Raw genomic sequence first — 21,009 nt, forward strand, 5'->3', positions numbered from 1 at the left:
CTGGAGGGACTGTTTGGTGCCCTGAATGGTAGTGAGGGAGGATGTATAGGAGCAGCTGAAGCACTTGTACTGCTTGCCGGGAGGGACGAATGGCCAAGGGAGTGATCCCTGCAGAAAGTGGGTTGGGGGGGCAGGGGGGAGGGACAGATGTGCTTGGTGGTGGGATCCCGTTGGAGGTGGTGGAAGTTGCGGAGAATATTGTGCTGTATGCGGAGGCTGGTGGGTGGTAGGTGAGGACAAGAGGAACCCTATCTCTGGTAGGGTGGCAGGAAGATGGGGTGAGAGCAGAAATGCATGAAGTGGAGAGATGCATTTGAGGGCAGCGTTGATGGTGGAGGAAGGGAAGCCCCTTTCTTTGAAGAAGGAGGACATTGCCTTTGTTCTGGAATGAAAAGCGGCAGAGACGGATAAATTGAGAGAAGAGGATGACATTTTTACAAGTAACAGGATGAGAGGAGGTTGGGGTTCTTATCCCCACCCTGTCGCTGAGGGCCCCCATCTCACCAGAAATTGATCTTAAAAGTCTTTTACCAGTCTCAGGGTAAATGCACATATTCCCCTGTTTTAATACAGGTAGACAGGGTAGTGAAGAAGCACTTGCCTTTATTGCTTGAGTCATTGTGTAAAGGAGTTGGGACATTGGTTTGCACCGTACTATAGAAATGATGTGATTAAGCTAGAAGGTGCAGAAAAGATTCACAATTGTTATCTGGACTCAGGCTTCAGTTAGAAAGAGGGAGGGAATAGGTTGACTGTTTGTTGTGGTGCATAGGGGGCTGAGGAGTGATTGTTAAAGTCATTAGAGTAGTTGCTAAGGTAGATGCCCAATATTTTCCCATGGTAGGGGAGATAAAACTAGTGGGCAGAGGTTTAGTGTGAGAGGGGAAAGATTTAAAGGGCACCCGCGAGGCACATCTTTCACACAAATGCTGTATAGGGAACAAGTTGCCAGAGGAGGTGGCTGAGGCAGGATCACTTACAATGTTTGAAAAGCATTTGGACAGGTATATGGATAGGAAGGGTTAGAGGGATTTGGAACAAATGTTGGTGAATGGAATTGGCTTAGCTCGGCACCTTGATTAGTATGGATAATTTAGGAAGAAGGGCCTGTGTCTCTACTCGAGTCAGAATCTTGAATTTGAACAAAGCAAATTGACCCGGGTTCAATTCACACTGCCGTTTTCAGGGACGTACAGATTGCTGGGTAAATTGATCAGGAGTGTAATTTGGACAGTACAGTCTCAGTGGTCTCGGTAAGTTGATCAGCTGGATATAATTAGGCAGCACAGGCTTGTTGAGCCAGAAGGGCCTGTTACTGTGCTGTATCTCGAAATAAATATGGGCCTGAGATAGATAGGGAAACTGACAGATCACTGCATGTTTAAACAATTTACAATACAGTAAATCTATAGCCCTTGAGTTGCAAGACAGGAAAACTGGAAATGTAGTTTTCCAGATTCCAATGTACATTGTGAAGAAAATCTGTCCTGCTGGTGTGTGAATAGTGCACAGTCCGTGGATTTTGCATGCATTGTGTACCAAAGTTTAGCAATGCAGCAATGGTATTTGTTAGTTGTCAGAAGCCATTTTAAAATTTCTGTGGCTTGCAGGCATCAGAAGGGTTTGCATATATTTCACGTTCATATTGATGTGCAACTAACTCAAATTCTTTTAATTCTATTGGAAATCCACCATGTCAGTACATTTGGCACTTTCAGGAGGACCAAAGCTACTGGATTGAGGGTCATGTGCAGCATTTGTATAATGCCTTTCATGTGGGTAAGTGAGACTAATGAATACCCTGCCACTAATGATGTTTAGTTACAAGAACAGCAAGCTGTTCGGTACTGTTTATCTGTGCTGCACCTTTCAAATGCAGTTTGAATTATATTTTTTTTTACTTATGGCAATATTTTGGTTATGTTCTGTGTGTGATCTATGTTTTGTGGGTCCACTGTGGTCTGGAGAAACATTGTTTCATTTGGTTGTATATATATAGAGTCAAATGACAATAAACTTGAACTTGGGGAGGGGAGGAGAAGATGGCGATGCAACGCAGTGTGCGCGGCCGCTCCAAAATGATATCATATTGTAAGAAGGGGACCGTGCACAATCCTGATTTGATGGAGACAGACGTGAGAAGCACGGAGGAACATCTGGAGAAACTTCTGAAATGCCCGCTTCGCTGCTGCTGCTACTGTGCGATTGAGAATCTCCGGACGGGAAGGCCCCAGATCCTTGGCTTTGCCTATTGCCTGTTGCCGGGGCAGGGGTCAAAGTGCTCGGCAGAGATGGTGCTCGGTGTCGGAGGGCTGGTCGGAGGCTTGAAGTTTTTGGACGGACTCAAGAGTTGGCTGTGGTCGGGTGCTTCCAGGGTGCTGCATCGGCAAGTTTGCAGCGCTGGAAGCTCAAGGGAGAGTTTTTCTTCCTTCTGCGTGAGATGATGGGACTTTAGAAAGACTTTGAGACTTTTTTTTTAACCGTGCCCATGGTCTGTTCTTTATCAAATTATGGTATTGCTTTGCACTATTGTAACTATATGTTATAATTATGTGGTTTTTGTCAGTTTTTCAGTCTTGATTTGTCTTGTGTTTCTGGGATATCATTCTGGAGGAACATTGTATCATTTCTTAATGCATGCATTACTAAATGACAATAAAAGAGGACTGCGTGTCCTCATAATCTAATCTAATTGAAAATATCCCAAAGCCTGTCACTCAGAAACTGCCACAAAGCGGAAAAGGTGCTCAAAGTGGGGAGGTCGAGAAGTAAGAGGGCGTTGCCTGATTTCAGAGGTCAGGATGTCAGTGTCATGGCTTTGTGGAGAGTTGGTTTGTTAATGTCAACAATACCGGTGATGGGGCTAAGATTTTTTTTGTGTGATTGAAGGGAGCTGCAGGTTGTGGAGGCAAAAGGAGGGAAACCTGATAAGAGGTGCACAACATTGAAAGGCATAGATAGGGTAGCCATTAGAAACTTCACTGCTATAGCAGAGGATGGCATGGTAGCATAATGCAGTGGTCCCCAACCACCGGGCCGCAAAGCATGTGCTACCGGGCCATGAGGAAATGATATGAGTCAGCTGCATCTTTCCTCATTCCCTGTCACGCTCACTGTTGAACTTGAACGTACACGAGATCATTACCCACGCGAGGTCATCAGTCGATCATTAACCTACAACTACTCGATGAGTAAAAAACAAACGTCGCTTGAGAGTTTCTTTGGAAGAGGTGGTAGAGGACATAAAAGGCCTAACGATGATGATCACGCAGAGACAGCTGAGGCCGAGACTGCAAAAGAAAAAAAGCTTCCTTCAACAGAAAATACAACGAGTTGTACATAAAACATGGCTTTATTGTGACTGGTGACTCGCACGCTCTAAGCCCTCTGTGTGTGATATGTGGAGACAAGCTGTCTAATGAGGCAATGAAGCCCTCAAAACTGCTTCAGCACCTTGAGTCTAAGCACCCTGCACTTAAAGACAAACCCGTCGAATTTTTGAGCACAAAAAATGAGCAAGCAGGACAGAAGCAAACGCTGACAGCCACCACATCCACAAACGCTGCCGCTCTGAGAGCATCGTACTTAGTGGCTCGCCGTATTGCTAAGGCTAAGAAGCTTTCACTGTTGGTGAAGAATTGATTCTGCCTGCTGCCAAAGATATGTGCTGTGAACTGTTGGGGGAAACTGCAGCTCCTCCCTGATGAATCATCCATGTTAGCGCGGGAAGAAGATCAACTCCTCGAGCTTATAAATGACGGTGGGCTGAAAAGTATGTTTGACATAACATCTCTGCGGGCATTCTGCATCAAGGTCAAGGCTGAATATCCTGAGGTAGCCACGAAAGCACTGAAAACGTTGCTTCCATTTCCAACATCATAGCTCTGCGAAGTGGGGTTTTCTGCAATGAATGTAACGAACACTAAATTGTGGAATAGACTGGACATAAGGAACCCCCTTCGAGTATCACTGTCTCCCATCACCCCTCGATGGGATCGTCTTGTTGCAGGGAAACAAGCCCAGGGCTCCCACTGATTCAGCGATATTGGTGTGTTGCAATGATTTTATATGTTCATACGGGGAAAATATGTGCTGTGTGTTTAATATCCAAACGTTACTTAAAATGTTATGATGCTATTGACTTATAATTGACTTATCACTATATTCATGCGAGGAAAATATGCGCTGTGTGTTTAATATTAAATTCGTTAGATAAACCCTTTTAGAAACGAAATTCAGTGTATTAGCCACTTATGTGACTTATAGTTGACTTATCACCTATATTCCGATCGTGACTAATACCCTCCCCCCCGCCGGTCGGCCGGTCTGCAAGAATATTGTCGATACTAAACCAGTCCGCGGTGCGAAAAAGGTTGGGGACCCCTGGCATAATGGATAGTGTAATGCTTTACAGAGCAAGTGATCAGGATTCAATTCATAGTTAAGTTAAGATTTTGTAGCAGCCCTGGCAGAGGTATTTAAAATGTCCTTAGTCAGGGGTAAGGTGCCAGAGGACTGGAGCTTAGCAAATATTGTTCAGGAAAGATTCTAAGAATAAGCTGGGAAATTAAAGGCTGGTGAGCCTGACATAGTAGTGGGTAAATTATTTAAGAGTATTCTAAAGGACAGGATATATAAGTATTCGGATAGACAGGGCCTGATTGGGGATAGTCAAGATGGCTTTGTGTGTTATGTCTAACCAATCTTTTTTTTGAAGAAGTTTGAGGAAAGTTGAGATAGTAAAATGCATCCCATCAGGATCAAGGACAACTTCTATTACACTATCATAAACTATTGCATGTTTCTCTAATATGATGAAGCCTCACACTCTACCTGTTTGTGATCTTGTACCTTACTTTCCACCTGCTCCTTTTCTTGTAACACTTTATTCTGTGTTTTACCTTGTTCTACTTTAATGTGCCATTGTAATGAATCTATCTGTATGGTTAGTATGTAAGGCAAGTTTTTCCACTGTACCTTAGTACACGTCACATGAAACCAACTTACCTATTTAGTGACATGCTTTTTAGATAGAAAACCATTTTAAAGTGCCAGTCATCTTAATCTCTGACTGATTTATTTTTGCTGTGAAATGTTGGTGTAACTCTTCACTTCGGCTAGCGGCTTAATATAGGGGGTGATAGCCCCTGCCCGGCCAAACTTAAGAAATCTCGTTTGGGTGGATGCTGCATGATGTGTCCCCTGTTACAAATCAGTACCCCAAAATAATAAACAGTACACGATATACGATTAAATGATTAAGCTTATAATTCTTACTTTGACTGTATGGTTAGTAAAGAAACGGAAAAAAAGGGCCCAATCTTATTAAACAGTCTGTTGCGCAATGTTGGAGCTCACCGATGAGCTGATCGTTGCTGCCCTTTGAACCCTCTCTCCAAGTCCACACCGTCCGGCGGTCTACCAACTCTTTTCATTTGTGTCTTCCCTCCTCATCTCTCCCAGGCAAAAGACCGCGAAAATCTCTCTTCCAGCTCTCAAGAAAGAACAACAGCATTCCAAACCCCGTTATCTCTAGTCATAACCCAAACATTGCTGCTGCAGAGAAACCATTACATTATCAGTGAATTTATCTGGGTTGAACGCCATCTGCCACTTCTCAGCCCAGTTTTGCATCCGTCAATGTCCCACTGTAACCTCTGTAACCTCCATACTATCCGCAACTCCCCACAACCTTTGTGTCATCAGCAAATTTACTAACCCATCCCTCCACTTCCTCATCCATGTCATTTATAAAAATTACGAAGAGTAAGGGTCCCAGAACAGATCCCCAAGGCACAACACTGGTCACCGACCTCCATGCAGAATATGACCCATCTACAACCATACTTTGCCTTCTGTGGGCAAGCCAGTTCTGGATCCACAAAGCAATGTCCCCTTGGATCCCATGCCTTCTTATTTCTCAATAAGCCTTGCATGGGGTACCTTATCAAATGCCTTGCTGAAATCCATATACACTACATCTACTGCTCTTCCTTCATCAACGTGTTTAGTCACATCCTCAAAAAAAATCAGTCAGGCTCGTAAGGCATGACCTGCCCTTGACAAAGCCATGCTGACTATTCCTAATCATATTATACCTCTCCAAATATTCATAAATGCTGCCTCTCAGGATCTTTTCCATCAACTTACCAACCACTGAAGTAAGACTCACTGGGCTATTATTTCCTGGGCTATCTCTATTCCCTTTCTTGAATAAGGGAACAACATCTGCAACCCTCCAATCCTCTGCAGCCTCTCCATTGATGATGCAAAGAACATCGCCAGAGGCTCAGCAATCTCCTCCCTTGCCTCCCACAGTAGCCTGGGGTACATCTCATCCGGTCCCGGTGACTTATCCAACTTGATGCTTTCCAAAAGCTCCAGCACATCCTCTTTCTTATATCTACATGCTCAAGCTTTTCAGTCTGCTGCAAGTCATCACTACAATCACCAAGATCCTTTTCCATAGTGAATACTGAAGTAAAGTATTCATTAAATACCTCTGCTATTTCCTCTGGTTCCATACACACTTTCCCACTGTCACACTTGATTGGTCCTGTTCTTTCACGTCTTATCCTCTTGCTCTTCACCTACTTGTAGAATGCCTTGGGGATTTTCTTAATCCTGTCCGCCAAGGCCTTCTCATGGCCCCTTCTGGCTCTCCTAATTTCAGTCTTAAGCTCCTTCCTGTTAGCCTTATAATCTTATTGATCTGTAACATTACCTAGCTCTCTGGACCTTTTGTAAGCTTTTCTTTTCCTTTTGACTAGATTTACTGCAGCCTTTGTACACCATGGTTCCTGCACCCTACCATAAGAAAGAAAACACAAACTGAAGGAAACTAATATAAAATACAGTCCATTAATCATATAAATCTCAGAATATGGGAAACATCTTTACGTCTGCATAGAAGGAGAGCAGCTGCACAAACTGAGTTCTTCTGTAAAGAGGGACTGTCAACCTGGGTCCGAACATGTTGATCCAGCTGCTGATCCCCTCCGCATTCACCTCGATGCTTCCATCTTCCTCAGCACTTTGAGATGGAGTTATTCAGGACCCTGTACCTCGTCTCTGGTCTTTTCCATGAATCAGCTTGTGTTCTTGGACCATTTTGTGTCCCCCCCCCCCAAAAAAATCTCTGATCTCCATGAGGCAACTCTCCGGACACAGCAGAGCACTGAATCCTTTGATCGAGTTCCAAACTGTACATCACAGGCTCCAAACTGTTTCTTAACACAAACAAGACATAAAGAACAAGCAGAGGGTGTAAAAAAACTGGATAGATAGGCTGTCTGGAAGATGTTGCCTGAGGGGTTGTTGCTTGCTGGCGCCATCTTGACCATATCTTACACCAAGTCTTACACCACCTAGTTCAGAAATCGTTATTATCCTTATAAGGAACATATATGTACTTTGATAATAAACTTACTTTGAAATTTGAAGAAATCAAGGGAACTGCAATTTTATTGTAACACCCTGGGAAAGGTTTCATTGCTAATGGTAATGGTCTTTCTGTAGAAGCAGTGTTTGGGCTATGGTTAGAGATAGCGGGTGCTTGGGAATGTGAGCTGGGTATGTTGTTTGGCGGGTAATGAAGAGGGAAGACGCTGGAGAGGCCAGTCGTAGGATTCGACCCAGTGGGGGACTGTGATTCGATGGAGAAGGTGCCGCAGTCGACTGAGGATCTGTGAATAATACTTTTGGAAGAGTTGAGCTCCAACTTGTGCACATTTGACTGTTTAATTACAATGGGCCCTTTTTGTTTTTTTTCCTTTTCTTTATTTACCCTTTAGATAAGATTCATAAATATAATTCTTTCAATCGTATGTAGTGTGCTGTCTGTTATTTCTTGGCATTGAGTTGTAACAGGGTAGCAAATTACACAGCATGGACACAAACCGGTGTTTGTGGTGGGAGAGCCATCTCAATCTCACGGGTTTGGTTGGACTGGAGTGTGTATTCCCCAGACTTACTCAGCCAAGGAAACAAGCGGGGTTTCATCAGTATTCCCCAGGTATGGAAAATGATTAATTTCTTTACACAGACCTGAATTTGGAGACTTATGCACATGAACAGTGCAATGTTGACATGACATCTCTGCACCCTGTATCTATGTCTATATCACTGCTGTGTGTAATGCACGTGTACTGCCCTGTATTGTGGGTAAGATGTTATAGACAGAATTGTTATTTTTTAATCTGTATGGATTTCCACTAGGTTAATCAGTATACCAGGTCAACTCTGGTGTTGTTTTACAGGCTTCCTTTTACAACCTTGTATCCCATCCTGTCAGCATCTTATTTTCTTTCCATCTTCCATGCATTTATCCAACATCCCCTTCACCAGGGGAGCTGTGTTAACTTTGGTTGTTGTGTGGACCAGGGCCTCATGCCACAGTGTCGCTTGTTGTAGCTGTTTGTGGGAGGAGAGTATGGGAGACGGCAGAGGTCTGTGGGTGCACTGTAATCCGTGCTGGGTTGGGGGCTGGCCCCTCCTGTTGGTGCTACCTTTCAGTGTTCACTTGGTGGAAGCCAAACAGGATTGCCTTTGTACGAGCTGGTGATGAGGAACTGCTAAGGGCCTGTTCTTGCAGAAATATGTCTCCAAGAAAACATCCCATGCACATCAGTCTTCAGGCCATGCCACGCCGGGATCTTGGCTCTGTTATATTTTTGTGACTGTGTGTTTTACTGCTAATGTTACTGTGTTTGCTCTGTTTTGCAACTTGGACCTACAGGAATGCTGTTTCGTTTGACTATCCTATGTGTATGGTTGAATGATAATTAAACCCGAACTTGTGTTTAACTCAGCACTGTGATAGCGAAATTTGGCTTTTATGCACACATACCATCATGTGTGATGAATCCTTGTGTTGATGAATCCTTGTGTGTCTTAATTTCAAGTGTCACTCTGTCCCATAGAACATAGAAATCTACAGCACACTACAGGCCCTCTGGCCCACAATGTTGTGCCGACCACATAACCTGCTCTAGAAACTGCCTAGAATTACCCCACCACATAGCCCTCTATTTGTCTAAGCTCCATGCACCTATCTGAGTCTCTTTAAAAAACCCTATTGTATCTACCTCCACTCTCATCGCCAGCAGTGCATTCCCCACACCCACCACTCTCTGCATGAAAAACTTACCCCAACATCCCTTCTGTACCTATTTCAAAGCACCTTAAGACTATGCCCCCTTGTGTTAGCTATTTCAGCCCTAGGAAAAAAGCCTCTGGCTATCCATACGATCAATGCTTCTGATCATCTTATACACCTCTATCAGGTCACCTCTCATCCAACAACACTTTAAGGGGAAAAGGCCAAGTTCACTCAGATCTATTCTCATATCCAGCCAACATCCTTGTAAATCTCCTCTGCACTGTCTCTACAGTATCCACATCCCTCCTGTAGTGAGGTGACCAGAGAACTGAACACAGTACTCAGGTGGGGTCTAACCAAGGTCTTGTATAGCTGTAATATTACCTCAGGGCTCTTAAACTCAATTTCATGGTTGATGAATGCCAACATACCATACTCCTTCTTGACAACACTGTCAACCTGTTCAGCAGCTGTGACTGTCCTTTGGACACAGACCCCAAGATTTCTCTGATCCTCCACACTGCCAAGAGTCTTACCATTAGTACTATATTCTGTCTTCAAATTTGACCAACTGAAATGAACCACTTCGCACTTATCTGAGTTGAACTCCATCTGCCACTTCTCAGCCCAGTTCTGCATCCTATCGATGTCCCATTGTTACCTCTGACAACCCTCCAAATTATCCACAACACCCCCAATTTTTGTGTCATCAGCAAACTTATGAACCCACCCTTCTACTTCTTCATCCAGGTTATATGTAAAAGTCACGAAGAGGAGGGGTCCTAGAGCTGATCCTTGCAGAACACCACTGGTCCCCATCCTCCATGCAGAATGCAAATCATCTACAGCCACCCTTTGCCTTCTGTAGGCAAACCAACTGGATCCACAAAGCAAGGTCTTCTTGGATCCCATGCCTCCTTACTTTCTGGATGAGCCTTGCATGGGAAACCTTATCAATTGCCTTGCTGAAATCCATATACACAGCATCCACTCCTCTACCTTTATTAATGTGCTTTGCTACATCCTCTTAGAATTCAATCAGGCTTGTAAGGCATGAACTGTCCTTGACAAAAGCCATGCTGACAATCCCTAATCAGATTATGTCTCTCCAAATGCTCATAAATCCTGCCGCTCAGGCTCTTCTCCAACAACTTGCCCACCACTGAAGTAAGACTCACTGGTCTATAATTTCCTGGGTTATCCCTACTCCCTTTCTTGAACAAGGGAACAGCATTTGCAACACTCCAATCCTCTGGTACTCCTCTTGTCCCCATTGATGATGCAAAGATAATCGCCAGAGGCTCAGCAATCTCCTCCCTCACTTCCCACAGTAGTCTGGGATATATCTAGTCTGGACCTGGCAACTTTTCTAACTTCATGCTTTTCAAAAAGATCCAGCACATCCTCTTTCTTAATGTCTATATGCTCAAGCGATTCAGTCCGCTGTAAGTCATCCCCACAATTGCCAAGGTCCTTTTCTCTGGTGAATACTGAAGCAAAGTATTGATTAAGTACCTCCGCTACCTCCTCCGACTCCATGCATGTTTCCTCTATCACACCTGATTGGTCCTATTCTCACACAGCTCATCTTCTTGCTCTTCACATACTTGCAGAATGCCTTGGGGTTTTTCTTAATCCTGCTCCTCAAGGCCTTCTCATGGCCCCTTCTAGCTCTCCTAATTTCATTCTTCAGCCTTTCCTGGCAACCTTGTAATTTTCTAGAACTCTATCAGTAACTAGTTTTTTGAAAGTTTTGTAAGCTTTTCTTTTCTTCTTAACTAGATTTTCCACATCCTTTGTACACCATGGTTCTTTTACCCTACCATCCTTTCCTGCTTCAATGGAACATACCTATGCAGAATGCCATGCAAATGTTTCCTGAACATCTACCACATTTCTTGCATGCATTTCCCTTAGAACATCTGCTCCTAAGTTCCTGCCTTATAGCATCATATTTCCCCCACCCCAATTAAATCTTTTACCAAATTGTCCTCTCCTATCCCTCTCCTGCGCTAAGGTAAAGGAGATAGAGTTGTGATCACTATCTCCAAAACGCTCTCCCACCGAGAGATCTGACACCTGACCAGGTTCATTTCCCAATACCAGATCAAGTACAGCCTCTCCTGTTGTTGGCTTATCTACATATTGCATCCTGAACACACCTAATAAACTCCACGCCATCTAAACCCATTGCTGTAACGAGATGCCAGTCAATATTAGGAAAGTTAAAATCTCCCATCACCGCTACAGAATCTGCGGTGCCTCCCTGTCTGCTCCTTGATGTCCCTGTTACTATTGGGGAGGAGGGTCAGTAAAAACAAAACCAGTTGAATTATTGCCCTTTCCAGTTTCTGACTTCTAGCCACACTGATTCAGTAAATAATTCCTCTGTGACTTCCTCTTTTTCTGCAGCTCTGATACACAAAACCATAAGACATAGGAGCAGAATTAGGCCATCTGGCCAATGGAGTTTACTCTGCCATTCAATCGTGGCTGATCCTTTTCTCTTCTCCTCCGCAATCCCAGTTCCTGGCCTCCTCCCCGTAACCTTTGATGCCATGTCCAGTCAAGAACCTATCAATCTCTGCCTTAAGTACACTCAATGACCTGGCCTCCACAGCTGCATGTGACCACAAATTCACCTCTCTTTGGCGAAAGAAATTTCTCTGCATCTCTGTTTTAAAAGGGCGCTCCTCTATCCTGAGGCTGTGCCCTCTTGTCCTAGACTCCCCCACCATGGGAAACATCCTTTCCACATGTACTCTTTCTAGGCCTTTTAACATTCGAAAGGTTTCAATGAGATCCCCCCTCATCCTTCTGAATTCCGGCAAGTACAGACCCAGAGCCATCAAATGATCCTTGTATGATAACCCTTTCATTCTTGCAATCATCCTTGTGAACCTTCTCTGGACCCTCTCCAATACCAGCACATCTTTTCTAAGATGAGAGGCCCAAAACTGTTCACAATACTCAAGGTGAGGCCTCACCAGTGCCTTATAAATCCTCAGCATCACATTCTTGCTCTTGGATTCTAGACCTCTTGAATGCTAACATGGCATTTGCCTTCCTCACCACTGACTTGACCTGTAAGTTAACCTTCAGGGTGTTCTGCACAAGGACTCCCAAGTCTTCTGCATCTCAGATTCCTGGATTTTCTCCCTGTTTAGAAAATAGTCCGCACATTTATTTCTATTATGAAAGTGCATGACGATGCATTTTTCAACACCGTATTTCATTTGCCACTTTGTTGCCCATTCTCCTAATCTGTCTAAGTCCTTCTGCATCCTACCTGTTTCCTCAACACTACCTGCCCCTCCACCAATCTTCTTATCATCTGCAAAGTTTACAACAAAGCCATCTATTCCATTATCTAAATCATTGATATACAGCGTAAAAAGAAGTGGTACCAACACCAACCCCTGTGGAACACCACTAGTCACTGGCAGCCAACCAGAAAAGGATCCTTTTATTCCCATTCGCTGCCTCCTACCAGCCAATGCTCTAACCATGTTAGTAACTTTCCTATAATACCATGGGCTCTTAACTTGCTCAGTAGCCTCATGTGTGGCACCTTGTCAAAGGCCTTCTGAAAGTCCAAATATACAACATCCACTGCATCCCCTTTATCTATTCTACTTGTAACCTCCTCAAAGAATTCCAACAGGTTCGTCAGGCAAGATTTTCCCTTAAGGAAACCATGCTGACTTTGTCCTATCTTGCCCTGTGCCACTAAGTACGCCATCACCTCATCCTGAACAATTGACTCTTATCATCTTCCCAACCACTGAGGTCAGGCTAACTGGTCAATAATTACCTTTCTGCTGCCTTCCTTGTTTCTGAAAAAATGAAAAGACATTTACAATTTTCCAGTCCTCTGGCACCTTTCCAGAGTCCAATGATTTTTGAAAGATCGTTTCTAATGACATCACAATCTCCAACGCTGCCTCTTTCAGAACCCTAGGGTGCAGTTCCTTTTGTTCGGGTGCCTTGTGTACCTTTAGATCTTTCAGCTTTTTGACCACCTTCTCTCTTGTAATAGTAACTGCACCCACTTCTCTTCCTTTGCACACAAGAACATCAGGCATACTGCTGGTGTCTTCCACAGCGAAGGCTAACGCAAAATACTCATTTCATCAGCCATCTCCTTGTCCCTGTTATTATTTCTCCTACCTCATTTTCTGGCGCCCTATATCCAATCTCATTTCTCTTTTATTTTTAGCATACTTGGAAAAGGACTGTTACTATCCACTTTGATATTATTTGCTAGCTTGCTTTCGTATTTCATCTCTTCCCTTCTAATGATTTTTTTAGTTGCTCTCTGTAGGTTTTTAAAAATTTTCCAATCTTCCATCTTCCCACTAATTTTTGCTTTGCTGTATGCCCTTCGTTTTGCTTTTACGATAGCTTTGACTTCCCTTGTCAGCCATGGTTGTACTATTTTACCATTTGAGTATTTCTTCATTTTTGGAATACACATGTCCTGCACCTTCCTCATTTTCCCCAGAAACTCACACTATTGCTGCTCTGCTGACGTCCCTGCCAGCGGCTCCTTCCAATTTACTTTGGCCAACTTCTCTCTCATACCACTGTAATTGTCCTTACTCTACCGAAATATTGCTACATCAGACTTTACTTTCTCACTGTCAAATTTCAAATTGCTCACAATCATATTGTGCTCACTGGTTCCTAAAGGTTCTTTTACCTTAAGCTCCCTAATCGCCTCCGGTTCATCACATAACACCCAATCAAGTATAGCTGATCCCCTAGTAGACTCAATGACGAGCTGCTCAAAAAAGCCTTCTCAGGCATTCAACAAACTCTCTCCTGAGATCCATTACCAACTTGATTTTCCCAATCAACAGGAATTCTGCAGATGCTGGAAATTCAAGCAACACACATCAAAGTTGCTGGTGAACGCAGCAGGCCAGGCAGCATCTCCAGGAAGAGATGCAGTCGACGTTTCAGGCCGAGACCCTTCGTCAGGACTCAGGGTCCTGACGAAGGGTCTCGGCCTGAAACGTCCACTGCACCTCTTCCTAGAGATGCTGCCTGGCCTGCTGCGTTCACCAGCAACTTTGATTGATTTTCCCAATCGTCCTGCATGTTAAGATCTCCCATGACTACCATAACATTGCCCTTTTGACTCGCCTTTTCTATTTCCTGTTGTAACCTGTGTTCCACCTCCCAGCCACTGTTGGGAGGTCTGTATGTAACTGCCATCAATGTCTTTTTATCCTCGCAGTTTCTCAACTCAACCCACAAGGATTCAACACCTTCCAGTCCTGTGTCACATCTTTCTACTGATTTGATGCTATTCTTTCCTAGTAGAGCCACACCACCCCCTCTGCCTATCTTCCTATCTCTTCGTAACCTTGGACATTCAGTGTTCAACTTCAACCATCCTTCAGCCACAATTCAGTGATGGCCACAACGTCATACCTGGCAATCTGTAATATTGCAACTATTATATTGATATTCAATTGAAATATTGATACTATCCCTGATTAACAATGCCATGCCTCCACCTCTTTTGCCTCCCTCCCTGTTGTTTTTCAAACATCTAAAGACTGGCACATTCAGCAGCCATTCCTGCCTCTGAAACATCCAAGTCTCTGTAACAGCTACAATATCCTGTGATTCCGTAAAACAAAGGACACACGTGGTCCTAATGTTCCTCTGATTAAGCACCCTAGCTCTGAGATCACCAATTTTATTCACCGGAGACTGCACGTTTGCCTGCAAGGTAGTCGGTATTGGGAGTTTAAAACCCCGTTTCCTTAAATGCACTTGTATCCCTGATTCCTGATCTGCAACCTCGCTTCCTCCGTGGGATGCTTCCATCCACAATAAGTATTGTTTCTGTCAGTTTTAAGCAGCAATAGTTTTTTTTTAAGATTATGAGGACACTCAGTCTTCGTTTATTGTCATTTAGAAATGCATGCATTAAAAAGTGATACAATGTTCCTCCAGAATGATATCACAAGAAAAACACAGGACAAACCAAGACTAAAACTGACAAAACCACATAATTGTAACATATTGTTACAACAGTGCAAAACAATACCATAATTTGATAAAGAGCAGACCATGGGCACGGTAAAAAAAAGTCTCAAAGTCCCGATAGACTCATCGTCCCATGCAGGTGGCAAAAGGGAGAAACTCTCCCCGCCATGAACCTCCAAGTGCCGCCAACTTGCTGATGCAGCATCATTGGAAGCACCCGACCGCAGCAGACTCTTGAGCCCGTCCGAAAACTTCGAGCCTCCGACCAGCCCCTCCGACGCAGCCTCTCTGAGCACCGTCCTCTGCCGAGCGCTTCAACCCGCCCTGGCCACCGAGCAACAAGCAAAGCCGAGGACTCGGGGCCTTCTCCTCCGGAGATTCTGGATCACACAGTAGCAGCAGCAGCGAAGCAGGCATTTCAGAAGTTCCACCAGATGTTCCTCCGTGCTCTCACGTCCGTCTCCATCAAATCAGGATTGTGCACAGCACCCTATTTGACAAATAACAGACATCACCACTAGAGTGGCTGCTGTGAGCTGCGTCGTGCCACCATCTTCAGTTTGTTTAAATACATTAAGACATCTTTGTCGACTGTACTGACCTTGGAAGCAGTTGTGTTTTTTAGTTGTATCAGGCTGAAACGAGAATATTTAATCATATCCATTGAGAGTTCTGCTGCTACTCGAGGTGCCCGTCAACCCTCTCTCATGCCTCTGTAATTCCCTTTATTCTATTGCGATACTGATACACTTGACTCATACTTTTCCCTCTCAAATTGCAGTATGAATTCAATCATATGGTGATCTCTGTCTCCTAAGGGTTCCTTGATATTAAGCTCCCTAATAAGATCTGGGTTATTACACAACACCCAATCTAAGATGGCCTTTCCCGAAGTAAGCTTTGAACTTTGAAGCTTGGGGGTTGTAGTGAACAGCAAGGAAGGCTATCAATGCTTGTGGGATTTGTATCAGCTGGAAAAATGGGCTGAGAAATGGCAGGTGGAATTTAATGTGGAGAAGTGTGAGGTGTTGCACTTCGAGAGGACCAACCAGGATAGGATTTGCGCAGTAGATGGCAGGACGAGTTTGTGTGTCTGTGTGCACGCATTTGTTTGGGTCTGTGTGCACACTCGTGGGTGTGCGTGTCTTGCGTGTGTATCTGTGTGCTTGTGCTGTTTCCCTTGCACATTGATCTGGATTGTGCCGTATATTCTGATGCTTCCTAATTTGGACAAATGCCTTGAAGGCCTGCAGTTGGGCTGAAAGTGGCACCATGCCCCCACCTGCTGGCCTGTCCCAGGTACAGCAGCATTTCCAGCTGCATTCCGGCTCCTTTGTTACTCTGCAGTGGAATTAATTAAAACCAGCCTTTGTTCAGTAATCTCATAACACAGTAACTGTTTTGTGATTATGGATTCAGTCTGAGTACAGCATGAACTGCATCAAGGCAACCTCCTGGATGTCTTTAGGAGTGAGGAGGGAATTGACAAAATTGATTCAGGTAATTTCTTCTGTTGCAAATGACACAGATCGGAGTGGGAGGCACAAGTTAAAAATGAGTAACTTGTAAGTGAAGTGCTAGGTGAGCAGGCCTAAACTTTCCCATTTAAATGCCCCAAATCTGGGGCAAAGTACCATGATAACATGGTATGAATTCGAGTAAAAGATGGTAGTCCCTTGACAGGGGACCTATTTATTTAGAGATACAATGCAGGGTAGGCCCTTCTGGTCCTTCGAGCCATGCAGCTCCACAACCCCAACTAACCCTAACCTAATCATGGGACAATTTAAAATGATCAATTTCACGTCTTTGGACTGTGGTAGGAAGCCCAGTCATTCCACGGGGAGGGTGTACAGACTCCTTACTGGGATTGTACTCCGAACTCTGATCTGTAATAACTGCTGTGCTACATGGACCCGACCGCCTGCCTGCCCCCCTGCACAGACAGGTTGGCTGGCAGCGTTTATAAAACACTGTCTAACTGAATTATTGCCTGCAGGTTGCATGGTGATTGGGAGGATGGTGTTGGTGGCTCTTATGGTGAAGAAGAAAGTGAGAGTTCAAGGAGTGACAGTGCAGGCATTTACCAAAGGCAGCTGGGGCTGGGGTGGAGCCTGAGTTTGCTGGGGTGATGTCAGTAAATGTGGTCAAGCTATTGATGTGCATTGGGTTCCGGAGCATCTTGGAGCTGTTTTCTTCCCACCAGCCCCACCTGAGGACTGATGTTGGTGCACGGTTTAGCATGTGTCTGTTGAACTCAGTTCCGTAAGAGATTATATCAGCAATGGCTCCTTGCGAAACCACCCTCTTTTCCTCTGCCTCTTCTGGTTATCTTCACTTTTGGGTGCTTTGAGAATCGTCTAATGTATTCACCCAACCAACTGAGTTTAGCTGCCCTGGAATAGTGGAAGAAACCTGATCTCTTGTGGCAGATAAATAACTCTGGGTGCAGATGAACTGGCGGGATGGATGGTCCCTTTATCAGTCTTTATATATTGTAAAATTAGACCTAAATGTTATTTCCCTTTTTGTTTGTCTTGCTTGATTCTGTGACTTTGTTGCTATTTACTGTTGCCAAGATTGCAGTTGGGATTTCTGTTGCTAAAAGGAGGATAGTCACCTGTAGTCAGGGACAGCTAGCCGTGGGCATTTCCAAGGTGCCATTAACTGTTAGCACAGAGAGATTTCAGTGATAAATACCTTTTTTATGAAAAAGAGTAAACATTAGCTTCATTTGTCACACATACAATGAAATGTGTTTGTGTCAAATCAAGAGGATTGTGCTAGCAATCTGCAACTGTCACTATCCTTCTGGTGCCACCACAGCATAACATAACTACAGAATGTTGAAGGAAACTGGAGCGTCTGGAAGAACTCCACACAGTCACGTACAAACTCCTTACAGATAGAGCGCGACGGGGAATGAACCACAGTCTTCCAGCAGGCTAACCACTATGCTGCTATGTCTACAATACATACATTGTAGAGGAACACACATCAAAGTTGCTGGTTGCAGGCCAGGCAGCATCTCTAGGAGGAGGTACAGTTGACGTTTCAGGCCGAGACCCTTCGTCAGGACTAACTGAAGGAAGAGTGAGTAAGAGATTTGAAAGTGGGAGGGGGAGGGGGAGATCCAAAATGATAGGAGGAGACAGGAGGGGGAGGGATGGAGCCAAGAGCTGGACAGGTGATTGGCAAAGGGGGTATGAGAGGATCATGGGACAGGAGGTCTGGGAAGAAAGACAAGGGGGGGGAACCCAGAGGATGGGCAAGGGAGTCAGAGGGACAGAGGGAGAAAAAGGAGAGAGAGAAAGAATGTGTGTATAAAAATAAATAACAGATGGGGTACGAGGGGGAGGTGGGGCATTAGCGGAAGTTTGAGAAGTCGATGTTCATGCCATCAGGTTGGAGGCTACCCAGACGGAATATAAGGTGTTGTTCCTCCAACCTGAGTGTAGCTTCATCTTTACAGTAGAGGAGGCCGTGGATAGACATGTCAGAATGGGAATGGGATGTGGAATTAAAATGTGTGGCCACTGGGAGATCCTGCTTTCTCTGACGGACAGAGCATAGGTGTTCAGCAAAGCAGTCTCCCAGTCTGCGTCGGGTCTCGCCAATATATAGAAGGCCACATCGGGAGCGCCGGACGCAGTATATCACCCCAGCTGACTCGCAGGTGAAGTGTCGCCTCACCTGGAAGGACTGTCTGGGGCCCTGAATGGTGGGAAGGGAGGAAGTGTAAGGGCATGTGTAGCACTTGTTCCGCTTACACGGATAAGTGCCAGGAGGGAGATCAGTGGGGAGGGATGGGGGGGACGAATGGACAAGGGAGTCGCGTAGGGAGCGATCTCTGCGGAAAGCAGGGGAGGGGAGGGAAAGATGTGCTTAGTGGTGGGATCCCATTGGAGGTGGCGGAAGTTACGGAGAATAATATGTTGGACCCGGAGGCTGGTGGGATGGTAGGTGAGGACCAGGGGAACCCTATTCCTAGTGGGGTGGCGGGAGGATACTTCCTCCCTTACCACCATTCAGGGCCCCAAACAGTCCTGCCAGGTGAGCCGACACTTCGCCTGTGAGTCGGCTGTGGTGATATACTGCGTCTGGTGCTCCCGATGTGGCCTTCTATATATTGGCGAGACCCGACGCAGACTGGGAGACTGCTTTGCTGAACACCTACCTACGCTCTGTCCGCCAGAGAAAGCAGGATCTCCCAGTGGCCACACATTTTAATTCCACAACCCATTCCCATTCTGACATGTCTATCCACGGCCTCCTCTACTGTAAAGATGAAGCTACACTCAGGTTGGAGGAACAACACCTTATATTCCGTCGGGGTAGCCTCCAACCTGATGGCATGAACATCGACTTCTCTAACTTCCACTAATGCCCCACCTCCCCCTCGTACCCATCTGTTATTTATTTTTATACACACATTCTTTCTCTCACTCTCCTTTTTTCTCCCTCTGTCCCTCTGAATATACCCCTTGCCCATGCTCTGGGTTCCCCCCCCTTGTCTTTCTTCCTGGACCTCCTGTCCCATGATCCTCTCGTATCCCCTTTGCCAATCACCTGTCCAGCTCTTGGCTCCATCCCTCCCCCTCCTGTCTTCTCCTATCATTTTGGATCTCCCCCTCCCACTTTCAAATCTCTTACTAGCTCTTCCTTCAGTTAGTCCTGACGAAGGGTCTCGGCCTGAAACGTCGACTGTACCTCTTCCTAGAGATGCTGCCTGGCCTGCTGCGTTCACCAGCAACTTTGATGTGTGTTGCTTGAATTTCCAGCATCTGCAGAATTCCTGTTGTTTACATTGTAGAGAAACTGTCCACTCTGGTCCATCAATTGATCTGTTGTATGGCAAAGATGAAGTCTTGCAATTGTATTGACTTTGTAGGGCAGTTATTGCTCCCTCTGACTTTTTGTTTACATTTGTGGTTGATGTTTTTGAGGAAACTTACAAGGGGAATGTACATTAACTGTTGGTTCAATGTGTATTTAAAGTCTGTAGTTGGTATAGTTTCTCCCCCCCTCCGCCCCCCGCCTCCTGCAGGCTCCTTGTAACCCCAGCGGTTCCCAAGTGTGGCTGTAAACTAAGTTGCCGCACTGAAGATGCCTGCAGCTCTCCAGCTGCCAGGAAGTTCACATTCACCATTCTTCCAAATGCTACTTTGGATGTATGGATTGACCGTGTCAGTTGATCAAAAGCGGAGGAGGGCCTGCATCAATCTTTTGAGTGATTCTGTGAAGATGTTAATCAAATTGCTTTTCATTAGGTATTCTCATACAAGTGCATTCTGTGGCTTCACTCACCCCCAACACTGGACACTGAACCTATGGACTGATTTTCAAGGACTCGGCAACACATTTTCAGTATTACTTGTCATTTATTACTTTGTTTTTATTTTTTGTATTTGCACAATATGTCATCTTTTCACATAGGCTGTTTGTTTATCTTTGTCATGTGTAGTTTTTCACCGATTCTGTTGTGTTTCTTTGTATCTACTTTGCGAATGTCAGGGTAATTTATGGTGACATATACTACTTTGATAATAAATTTACATTCTTGAACTTTGAACCAGCTTGCAAAACTGGTCAGTTATCACTTGTGCTTCGTAACCAATGGCTTAATTTGCAGCAGGCTTGAATTGCAGCAATACTGACAACTCTTTTTGTTTGTCTTGGTCAGAGCTTCTCTGATGGAGGTGCAGTGGAAGAGGAGAGTGGAGTTGATGGTGGCTGGCAGGAAGGAGAGAATGAAGAAATCGACGAGAGACAAGGTGACCTAAGTGACACAGCTGACGGCATTGAAGACGACTGTGGAGAGTCGTATTATTATTTTGTTGCGGATTTTGTTCAGGAAGCAGAGGGCAAAGGCGTGGTCCGGCGTGTGAAGCCCAAGGTAAGAGGAA

At 44.9% G+C, this 21,009-nt stretch overlaps 1 protein-coding gene across 1 annotated transcript in view; it reads left to right on the top strand.

The window, feature by feature from the left end:
* LOC134349853 (F-box/WD repeat-containing protein 7-like) overlaps nucleotides 1-21,009 on the top strand; it is a 239,931-nt gene that overhangs the window by 38,538 nt on the left and 180,384 nt on the right. The window contains exon 3 of the mRNA XM_063054804.1: nucleotides 20,787-20,999. Within this exon, the coding sequence (XP_062910874.1) occupies nucleotides 20,787-20,999 (213 nt within the window). The remainder of the gene's footprint in view (nucleotides 1-20,786; nucleotides 21,000-21,009) is intronic.

This window comes from Mobula hypostoma, chromosome 7 (assembly GCF_963921235.1).
Source record: "Mobula hypostoma chromosome 7, sMobHyp1.1, whole genome shotgun sequence".
Taxonomy (NCBI): Eukaryota; Metazoa; Chordata; class Chondrichthyes; order Myliobatiformes; family Myliobatidae; genus Mobula; species Mobula hypostoma.